The 11967-nt window shown below is 41.0% G+C and overlaps 1 protein-coding gene across 1 annotated transcript in view; it reads right to left on the reverse strand.

The window, feature by feature from the left end:
• Positions 1-11967, reverse strand: part of ADCY1 (adenylate cyclase 1) — a 153949-nt gene that overhangs the window by 36116 nt on the left and 105866 nt on the right. Inside the window, exon 8 of the mRNA XM_048939798.1 lies at positions 1249-1404. Coding sequence (XP_048795755.1) covers positions 1249-1404 — 156 coding nt within the window. The remainder of the gene's footprint in view (positions 1-1248; positions 1405-11967) is intronic.

Raw genomic sequence — 11967 nt, forward strand, 5'->3', positions numbered from 1 at the left:
TGTTTCTATGATTCTATGAAGCCTACAGCATACTAACAGGGATGAACAATACAGCCTTTTTTAATTAATTGAAAAAAAAGATGACACAAAAATGCTTCTTTGTTTTAAAATATGGCACGGAGTTATAAAATGGAATAAACTCTGTAACCTATTATTCTATTTGTAGTAGGATTAAAGTTACTGTGCTTAGTCAAATTAGCTGTTGCTCATATAATTGCTTTCACTACGTGTCTTTTTTCTGTTATTATTTTATAAAGCAGACTTACATGATATCTGTGATTAAGGCACATTACTTTTATTTCTCAGAAATCAATTGAATAAATGTATACTGAAGTAGTGTGCTGGCTTCAGAGTTTTATAGACATTCCTTGTTTAAACTGCTTAGGAAACTTCAATCTCTGAATAAACCTTAAATTGAAACACAGTGTATTTATATTAAAATCATATATCCTATATCATGCTCTAAGTTAAATATGCTGTTTCAGATACAAAATCCTGGATCATTTGATTCAGGTAAAGAAATTATCTCAGAACTTCACTGTATATGTTCTAACATATATCACAGTTGGATTTTTTGTGTATATTATGAGAAACATTATAAAGAATTGTACATATTTCAAAGTCTGTGTATGTTGCTATTTTCAAATATTAGAAGAACAGTACTAATTTACAACTGAAAGGCCATACCAAAGCACCTAGAGTACATCCATTTCCGAACCAGATTTGGAATTTCTGGCCTTAATCACTGAAGTTGCATTCTAAAGGAGCTAACAGAATTTTCTCTGTTTCTCCCACAGAAGAAATATGTGCATACATAAAATTGAAAATAGAAAAGTTATAAAACTTTCTGAAAATAAGACTTAGATTGAATCTTCAATAAATGTACATTATTCAAATAATAATAAAAAATAGATTGAAAAAAAAAAGTGGAGAAATAAATTCAAAATTAATAGCCGATTTCATTACACTCTTTTTCTGCTTTGGAGTACCAATGGAGTGGCATATGTTATACTGTCATCTGCTGGCAAAGAAAACAGAGCAAGTCTTCATATGTTTTTTACTTTGTAAGTTTCCAGGTGAAGCCATGTACAGAAAAGTTAGACTAGCAGATAAAGCTGCTAGTATGATGAGTTATGGCATTAAAATCTGTTCAAGGATGTTGTTTCGGTGTTTATGTTAGGACACCAGAAAGAGCTGGCCAGGCAATCCCATATATAATCAGAGCAAGTATCTGTCCACATGAATTACCTTATCATCATCTTCACATGTCATGACATTGGAGAAAGGGATCTCTGCTTTGAACATCTTACGGCAGTGCATGAGCTGAACAAGCAGATAGCAGACTGTCTTGAACTTCATTCTTTTGGCGGGCTTAATGTCTGATAGAATCAGTCCAGGAAATATCTGTTGATAAGAAAAATATTATTTGTAACTCTCATTAACATTCCACTGTGGACGTATCTACTATCAGATATCTACATCATCTCGAGATCATAGAAAGCAATAATACAATCAAAAAGCAATGCATTTGGATAAACATTATATATTCACATATTAAGACTACTTCATCTTTTCATGTACATATCTATATTTTAACCTATTTCATATTCAAGCAAAGTGTTTAAATACAGTTAATATTTTGGGAATAGTTTCCTACATATAAATGTAAGTTATTAAAAAAAAAAAAAAAAAAGGACAAGTTCATAAAAGAGGCAATATTTGTACTTCTTCAACTTAAAATATCTGGAAAATTAGAATAAAAATTTGCAGGAATTTTTTAGTAAATTATGCTAAAAATACAATTCCAATCCTGTTCTTATTCCCTCATTTTGGTATTTTAGCCACTTGTTAGCTCAATAAAATCAGAAAGGATGACTTTTGCTTCAAAGACACATGCCCTGGAAGGAGATGGTGACACAGTGACTTTATATTTTATACCTTGTTTCTTCAAAGTATGAATTATTCTCAGAGGGTAGAGTATAACCTATTTTTTTTACCATGGAGCTCCCATTTCAGCAAGAACAAATATCTTCTTGGTTAACTTTTCAGCATGTATTCAACATTTGCTGATTTTATTAAACCTGTAATACACATTCACATGCTTCCGCAGATAGAAAAAGAATGATCCTGTATTCTACCCTCAGTGCTTGAACCAATCTTATTCATGCTTGTAGAATATGTAAAGTAGTGTTAATGGGAAAATTTGGAAGAAACTCATGCCACCACACTATGGAAATTTAAGCTTGTAAAATTAATCTCTTCTGGAACAGCAAAATAAGCGGCAGACAGTTTGGTCCCTAATACTGCTAAGTACAAAATAAAAATCATACTACAAAGCTTTACTTAACTTTTCTAAACACTCCCAATGCACTGAAGGATTGATGTCCAGTTCTCGCAATACTAGAGCAGTTTACGTCATTACTTGATGTAATGTAATGATCTAGAAAACAAGATGGATGTAAACTTGCACATTTATTTAATGTATGATTGCATGGATATCTAAACTTAGAGAGATGGAGGTGAATTACTCTATGCTTATATTCTGAATGGCATATCAGTTATGGGTTTGATATTCCGTTTAACACATGGTAGAGCACTTTGATTTTTGGCAAGCATCTCAAACCTTTCACTGTGGACATTGCTTTGAAAAGGTCAAGCAGTTTGTTTTTTTGGTTTCCACTAACTCAGAAAAGACAGCCTTAAGTACAGAGAGCTACAGCAGGTGCCAAAAAGGATTCTTTAAAGAAGTGCCTCAGCAGAAATGCAAGAGTGGCAAAAAATAGGCACAATATCTGGCTAGCAATAAGTTCAAGAAGGCATCAGAAAGAAAAGCAAATTACACCCTCCTATAAAAGAACAGAAAGGAATTTAAATTTTTCTCAATGCAAGATTCTTACAATAGACGCATTTCTGAGTATAATGTGAAGCTTAAAACTGTGGCTCAGGCAGTATGTCCATGCCACCAACATGACTCTTAAATACGTATATTTTCATGTAGTTTCCTAAACATAACTTCAAAGAAGTAGGTAGCACAAACATTTTATCTCATACCATCATCTGCTTTTTTCCTTTCTAAATCTTATCAGCATGTAATAATACTGTACAGACTTTGGATGTTGAAAATAGAACTGAGTTTTCCAGCTGTCTCTGATTCAAATCAAAGGTTTTCAGATCAGACCACTGAATAAACCAGAGTACTGTGCCTAACTCTATGCTCCCCTGCACAAAAAAAGATAATCTGAAATGAGCCAGTTCAACAGAGGCTCAGAAACATGATGAGGGTGCTAAAAGATACGACATATGAGAAAAGCGTGATTTTCATTTAGCTGTGAGAACACTGAGAAGAGATCAAATACCGACGTAGTAATTAGAAGCCAGATTCATCCCCAGAGTGCTCAAAAATATATTAACCCCTGAGCTACACTACTAGTTAATAGCTTCCAACTAGACTTTGCATCACTGAACACCACTCTCTGGGTTTGATCATTCAGACAGTTGTCAATTTGCCTCACTAATTATCCAGCCCATACATCAACAGTCTGTGTCTGAGAATCTTATGAGATACAGCATCCAAGGCTTTATCGAATTGCAGAAGACTATATTCACTGTTATCTATCAGCCTAGCCATTTCAATGTAGACGTTTATCAAGTTGGTCAAGCATGACTTTCCCATGCCAAATTCATGCTGACAACTTCTGATGATTTTCCTGTCCCTCACATACCTGGAAATGGCATCAGGTTTACCTGTTTATCGTCTTTCCAGGGAAGGAGGTGAGACTGACTGGCCTGTAGATCTCTGGCTCCTCATTCCTGCCCTACCTGAAGGCAAAAATGATGTTTGCTTTCTAGCAAAAGATGCCTCAGGCATCTCTCCCAGTCGTCAGGATCACTCAAAGATTATTGGGAATGCTCTCACAGTGACACAGCATACTAACTCAGCACTCTTGGGTGCATGCCATGAGACTCTTCCACACAGATTCTTAAAGAGGCCAAAGTCTGCTTTCCCAAAGTTCAGGGCTGTGACCTTTCTTTTTACCATCCTTCCTGCCCTCAGGATCCAGAATTCCACCATCTTATGGTCACAGCATCCAAGACCTCCATATTCACTACAAGAGCCTTGTTTTTAGTGGGATGAGATCCAACAGATTACCTCTCCATTTTGGCTCATCTATCATTTCAGGGTGGAATTTGCCAGCAGTGCTCTCTAGGAAAGTACTGGATTGCCTGTAAGGTCTCAGTCGTCAACTCCTCCTTCCCCAGGCAGAACTCCATACACTCCAACTGGTCTCTTGGGAACAGAAGGCACAGTTCCTGCTCCTCATTTTCCTAAAGAGCCTGTATCACTTCATTGCAACACACTAGTCATGAGTGCCATTCCACTACGTCTCTATGACTCTGGTGAGATTACAGCTGTAAAACTTCACATATCTCTAGTTCCTGTAATATTCATTCACCATGGTACTTGCCTTAGTAAAACAAGCATTTATGAGGGTCACCCTAAAATGCTAGATTCCCATAAGGGGGTTGGGGAATTTCTCCATAATGGTGCCTTGTCACTTCTTTGTTTACATGCAAAGCTGGTGCTGATCCTGCTTAAACCCCATTTTGTTGCTTTTATGGTCCCAGTGCCCCACTTAAATATATTGGTCCCACTTAAAATATAGTTTTGCTCCACTTTATGAGCTGGAACTCATCTCTCCCAAGCAGATGCTGATCCACAAACAGGGTCCCATTATCATAAAACCAAAACCACATCATCAACACTAGTTTTACAACCAAATATTGACTTTCACTATGCAGTGGAATTCCTAGGTCACAGCCTGAACCAATATGTGAGCACATGCATGCCTGGAGTGGAGGGCGGGGAGTGCTTCTGGGAGTGCATGTGCAGTGTGGGTTCCTCCCCCCCTACCTCCCCCCACCTTTCTCCTGTGACACAAGAGTAAGAACAGGAGAAGGCTGCATTCCTCAGCTCGCCCCTTTCTCCTGCTGCTGGAGGGGTGAGTTAATTCCTCACTCTTTGATATCTTTTCTTGTAGCACGTATATCTCAAATAAAGGCTCTGTCATCACCTCTGTTTGCTCTACACACTGTCTGTGCCCTCCTCCTAACAGCATTTCCCCTTGTGAGCAGGATTCAAGAGAAAAACACCCGGACTCCGTGTCTTTGTTTACTTTCCTTAGAGCTCTGTCAGATGCCAGAGGTTTTCCCTAGCAGTACTGTTTGTTCTCACATGGAACACAGGAAGGTGTAGTAGTGAGAAAAGTATACAGGATTCAACAGTACCACACAGTATCCTGGAACTGCACCTCCCCTGGCTGCCAGTTGGTAGGTCAGATGAATCACTGGCTCTAGCTGATAGGTCCGATGAGTGCTGTGGTCTCCTGCAGCAGGGACTCATTCATTATGTCTTGTGGTTGAAGACTAATACAGGCTGCCTGATCAAGAGGAGCCTGATGACAAGGCTAACTTGCTTCAGCTACAAGAAGCATCATACACACAGGCTCTCATCCTGCTGGGAGATTTCAACCACACAGATAGCTGCTGGGAAAGAACACAGCAGGCTACACAGGCTACAAGCAATCCAGAAGACTCCTGATGTGCATTAAAGAGAACTTTCTTGTCCAGGCATTAGATGGAGAAGCATTACTGGTGTTCATCAGTGCAAATGAACTCATTAAAGAGGCTAAGATTTGAGGGAGTCTGGACTATAGCAACAGTGTTCTTGGTGAGTACATGATCTTGAGGAATATGGGCCTGGGAAAAAGTAAAGTCAAAGTTAAACTTCTGAAAAGAAAACTTCCAAAAGTCTAAGGATTTATTGGATGAGATCCCCTGGAAAGCTGTCCTTAGGGACAAAGAAATTGAGCAGAGCTGGCAACTCTTTAAAGACATCTTTCTGAGAGCACAAGAGTTCTCCATCCCCACATATAAGAAGTCAGGGATAAGAGGCTGGAAACCAGCATGACTGAGCAAGGACCTGCTGGCCAAGCTGAGAAGGAAATGCACAGATAGTGGAAGAAGGATATGTGGCCTGGAAAGAGTGTAGAGATGCTGTCTGGACATGTAGAGACAAGATCAGAAGAGCCAAGGCACAGATGGAACTGAACATAGCAAGAGACATGAAAAATAACAAGAAGGGATTCTACAGGTGCGTTATTCAGAAGAGAAAGGCCAACGAGAGTAAACCCCTAATAAAAAAGGAGAACTGAGAAATGGCATTGAATTAAGTTAGGTTAAAAGTTATGTACCATCACAGGGTGCTGAACCGACAGCTACAGATCTGACATTTGCAAGACAGGTTTTAGCTGCTGATAATAGATGCTGTTCTACAGACTTCACAGAATCACAGAATTGTAGGGGTTGGAAGGGCCCTCTAGAGATCATTGAGACCAACCCCCCTGCCAAAGCAGTTCCCTACACAAGGTCGCACAAGTAGGCGTCCAGGCGAGACTTGAACATCTCCAGAGAAGGAGAATCCACAACCCCCCTGTGCAGCCTGTTCCAGTGCTCCGTCACCCTCTCCGTAAAGAAGTTCTTGTGCACATTTGTGCAGAACTTCCTATACTCCAGCTTATGTCCATTTCCCCTTTTCCTGTCTCCACGTATCACTGAAAAGAGACTGGCCTCACCACTATGGCCCCCACACCTCAGATATTTATAAACCTGGATTAGATCCCCTCTCAGTCATCTTTTCTCAAGGCTAAACAGACCCAGTTCACTCAGCCTTTCTCCATAGGGAGATGCTCCAGGCCCTTCACCATCTTTGTGGCCCTCTGCTGGACTCTTTCCAAGAGGTTCCTGTCTTTTTTGTACTGGGGAGCCCAGAACTGGACACAGTGCTCCAGATGAGGCCTTACCAGGGCAGAGTAGAGGGGGAAGATCACCTCCCTTGACCTACTGGACACACTCTTTTTAATGCACCCCAGAATGCCATTGGCCCTCTTGGCCACAAGGGCCAACCTGTAGTCCACCAAGACACCCAGGTCCCTCTCTGCAGAGCTCCCCTCCAGCAGGTCATCCCCCAGCCTGTATTGGTGGTATTGACTTAGACAATTAGTACAGACAGTGAGTCTCCTGTTTCTTCAAATAATATACAGAATAACAGAATCACAGAATGGCCAGGGTTGGAAGGGACCTCAAGGATCATGAATCTCCAACCCCTCTGCCACAGGCAGGGCCACCAACCTCCCCATTTAATACTAGATCAGGCTGCCCAGAGCCCCATCCAACCTGGCCTTGAACACCTCCAGGGATGGATGGGGCATCCACAGCCTCTCTGGGCAGCTGTTCCAGCACCTCACCACTCTGTGAAGAACTTCCCCCTGACCTCCAACCTAAATCTTCCCTCTCTCAATTTAAAACCATTTCCCCTTCTCCTGCTCATATTGTTGGCTATCATATCTCTGGAATGCAAGGTAGCAGGCTCAGACAGTAAAACCACAAATTAATGAAGAAGCAGAGGATTGGTGGACAGAGCTGTAGCCAATAAGATGGCCAGCTAGAGCTAAGTCAGCATCCTCCAACTTGACCCAGGTCAAAGAGTACACAGCAAGAAAGACATACGGCCTACATCAGAAAAGACCACCAGACAACCACCAAGAGATACCATGCATGCACAAAAGAACTGAGAACATGCATCCCAGAGTCCTGAAGAAACTGGATGATGTAGTTGCCAAGACATCCATGCCTGGAGCCCTCAGGAGAAGAAAGACATTGAACTATTGAGGTGAGTCCAGAGGAGAGCCACAAAGTTAATCAGAGAGCTAGAACACCTCTCCAACAAATAAAGGCTGAGAGATCTCTGCTTGTCCAATCTGGGGAAGAGAAGGTTCCAGGAAGACCTCCTTGCTGCCTAAGGGAGATTTAAATTGGATGTCACTTGCAGTCACTGGAACAGATGCCTAAGTTGTGGATGGCCTATCACTAGAAGTGTTCAGACCAAATTTTGATAAGGCCCTGCCCATTCTGAGCCATCCTGAGCATCCTGAGTGGCAATCCTGCTCACAACATGGAATTTAGAACGAGATTATTTTTAAGGTACATTCCAACTCAAGCCATTCTATGATTCTAGGACACGTCATTCCTTCCTGATGTTCTTGCATGGCTTAGGTTTAAGGATGCAGATTTTGGCTTCTATTCTACACTGAGAGCAGTGAACCCCTTTGTAGGTGGATGGGGCAGGAGTCTTCCTCTTGGTACCAGCTTCCATACTTTCCTTTCTACAGGGGTTACATATACACCAGCAATGAGGATGGATACCTAGCTTCTCTTATTTAGTTGGGATCTTACAGTCTTAAAATTACTGCATCACAAAGAAGATTCCATAAACCTCCCATCTTTTCTGATGCTATGAAGATTACTCACTTCTTTTACTAATACCTCCACCTGATAGCACAGCTCCTCCAAGGCAGCACACCTCCTGCATAATTGTGACCGTCTCTCCTGGCATCAAAATGAGGCCTTTGTCACTTCCTGCAATCTGGGATGTGGAAGGCTGCATCTGCCATGCCGTGTGAAACTTTATCTGCCTTAGTTTTCAGTCCAGCAGGGAATAGCTGTTCCAACAACTGCTGGCAAGATATCTCTGTGGCATGTCTGTGATAATCATCTTAATACAACTGTGAACACCCTAATTCAAACGATTCTGTGTGAACTACAGCACAAACTATATTTTGTCTGCTTCTCTTACGAGGAACGTGTTGTATTTTCAAAAGTCAATCCAATGGTGAAATTGGCCCTGCTTTTAGCAAGAGGGCTGATCACACACTCTCCAGAGTCTCCTTTCCCAAAAGTACCATGCAATACTATGAAAATGTGTGCCACACACACAAGTAGGGCACAATGGCTGTTCTTGATCATGGATAATTTCATAAATATCTTTTGTTTGCTTGTTAGGTGGTTGCAAGACCTATAGATTATTCCTTATGATTAAAGACTTTCCATTCTACTTACATATATAGCATTAAAAAAAAAAAGCACAAGAAAGAAACTCTTTCATTTTACAAATCTTGTCCCTTCATTATTGTTAGAATAATAGAATAATCTGCCTTTTCTCTGAACTTGCTCCAGGCCTGCATTACAGGAAGACTGGAACGCAGCACTCTCATTCTGGCTTATTTTGTCAATGTTTTACTTTCATGCTTCTTTTTTATCTATTAGGATCATTTTTTTTTCACAGTACACAGTTCATTTGGTATATAATTTTAGAAAGGCTGTTGCTTTGCTGCAAAATAATCAGCAAATAAGATTAAGAGCACTTTGAAAGCAGCCAGACTATCTACAGCTTTGTGAACATCCTTTAGTACACAGAAACATACAAGAGCTGATTAAAATTCTGGGAAAAGACCTGTGTTTGAATCTCATGATACTATGATAAGGGATAAATTGACGCTTATCTGGGATTCTCAGGAACAGTAGCAGACCACTGCCACCCTGATTCAGCCACAGTGCTTAAAACAACACTGGAAAGATGATATCAGTGATATTCAAGGTATATTTACAGTAGCCATAAATGTGGTAGCATTGTATTTGTCTGTGCTTTTTATCTTCAAGTATAGGCACTTAGTAACAGTATCTGTTTCAATACTGCCTGAAAGCCATTGAACTTCCTGATTATCGTTTTGTCCTGAGATAAGTGAGCAAACTGTTTAAAATGTATGATTAGGCATTTGCTTTTCTATCCTTTTGCTTATCACTCCTCAGCTAACTCTCAGAAAAGTATTTAGTATCTTTTATCATTAAGCAACATAGTTCTATAAAACAAGCTACTAGCACTTAGAATGGCATAGCCATTACTTAACACAGAAACAGAAGTTTTTAGTAACTGTGAAGACTAAAACAATTTCTGAGAGTTCAACAAAAGAGAAATCCTATACAATTTCCCTGCATTTCTCCCTTCTAAAGAATCCTTGTTTCTGAAGGGAAAAAAAAAAGTAAAAAAAAAAGGAGAGGAGAACATTACAGTATATAATGAATTCTACCATCAGTGGTAGTCCAGATAGTCCAAGCTGTAGACTATCACATTGCTGACAGTGCAGTAACAGCTTCATGGCAACTGCAGGAACAGTTCTGAAGGTGTAGAATAGTACTGTGTTTGCTAGTGATAACACACACAGGCAACTTCCACTGTTGGTGTGTGTATATTCCAGCAACAAGAAACAAGCTACAGTTTCTCTTAAAGGGCTATATAAAGGTCTTTTAAATCAGATCTGCCAGAGCGTAACTGGGGTGTTAAAACTTGAAAGATCCAGTTAGGCATTTAAAAAACCTAGATAAGATCCCCAGTAAGACTTGTCAGCCATTCAGAACAAAAATCACAGTGGACACTCTGAAGCATGACAGAAATGGTAGCTGGAGGAAAGAAAACAGAAATCATCACAGTGTGTGTCCACAGCATGTAAGCTCAGATTCCTAACTTGGGTTGTTTCAAGTAAGAACTTGCTGTGTGCTAACAGCGGAGACAGTTTGTCTGACTAGTTAGAGAAGTTTTCACATGCTCTGCATTAACTGCAAACATCTTTCTTATTCTCTTACTACCTAGAGTAGAGGAATCAGAGCTCTAGCACTTCAAACAAGGGAAACTGTCCTTAAGGAGGTAGGAACAGAACAGAGCTGGCAGCTCTTTAAGGACACCCTTCTATAAGCACAAGAGCTCTCCATCCCCCAGCAGAAGAAATTGAGCAGAGGAGGTGGGTAACCAGCATGGCTGAGCAAGGACCTTCAGCTTAAACTGAGGAAAAGAGGGAAATGTACAGGAAGTGGAAGCAGGGTTATGTAGCCTGGGTAGAATACAGAGACATTGTTTTTATGTGTAGAGAAAGGATTAGGAAAGTCAAGGCACAGATGGAGCTGAACTTGGCAAGGGAAGTGAAAAATAATAATAAGAGGATCTACAGGTACACAGACTGCAAGAGACAGGCCAAGGAGAGTATTCCACCTCTGATATATGAGGACAGAGAATTGGCTTCCTCAGACATGGAAAAATCTGAGGTGCTCAGTGAGTGCTTTGCCTCAGTCTTCACTGGTGGTCAGGCTCTCCGTGTTGGCCAGGACCCTGAACATCTAGGTATGGGTGAGAGGAGCATACTGTGTCCCACTGTAACAGTGGAACAAGTCTGAGACCTCCTCATGAAAATGAATGTATAGGGGGCCAGATGATATCCATCTTAGGGTTCTGAAAGAGATGGCTGATGTGGTCGCCAAGGTGTTCTCCATCATATTTGAAAAATCATGGCTGTCAGGTGAAATCCCTGGTGACAGGAAAAAAAGAAACATCATTCCCATTTTTAAGAAAGGGAGAAAGGAATACCCGGGGAACTACAGGCTGGTGAGCCTCACCTCCATGCTTGGGAAGATCCTCTGAGTTACCATGTTAAGGCACGTACAAGATGAAAAAGTGATCTGAGACAGCCAGCATGGATTCATCAAGGGCAGATTGTGCCTGACTGATCTGGTGGACTTCTATGATGGAGTGACCGCATTGGTGGACAGGTGAAGGGCAAGAGATGTCATCTACCTAGACTTCTGCAAAGCCTTTGACATGGTCCCTCACTATATCCTTCTCTCTAACTTAAAGAGGTATGGATTTGAAACATGGACTGTTTGATGGATTAAGAACTGGTTGGCTCGTTACAGCCAAAGGATTGTGGTCCACGGTTCTACGTCTGGGTGGAGGCCTGTCAGAAGTGATGTCCTCAAGTGTTGGTCTTGGGACTGGTGCTCTTCAAGAATTTAATCAAAAACACAAATGATGGAATCAAGTACACCTTCAGCAAATTTGCACATGATACCAAGCTGAGCAGTACAGTTGATTCAGTGAAGGGAAGGGACCTGGACAGGCTGGAGAAGTGGGCCCATGTCAGCCTAATGAGGTTTAACAGGGTCAAGCGCAAGGTAATGCACTTGGACTGGGGCAATCCCAGGTATTTATACAGACTGGAGGAAGAACTCCTTCAGAACAGACCT

This window comes from Lagopus muta, chromosome 3 (genome assembly GCF_023343835.1).
Source record: "Lagopus muta isolate bLagMut1 chromosome 3, bLagMut1 primary, whole genome shotgun sequence".
In the NCBI taxonomy this organism is placed as follows: domain Eukaryota; kingdom Metazoa; phylum Chordata; class Aves; order Galliformes; family Phasianidae; genus Lagopus; species Lagopus muta.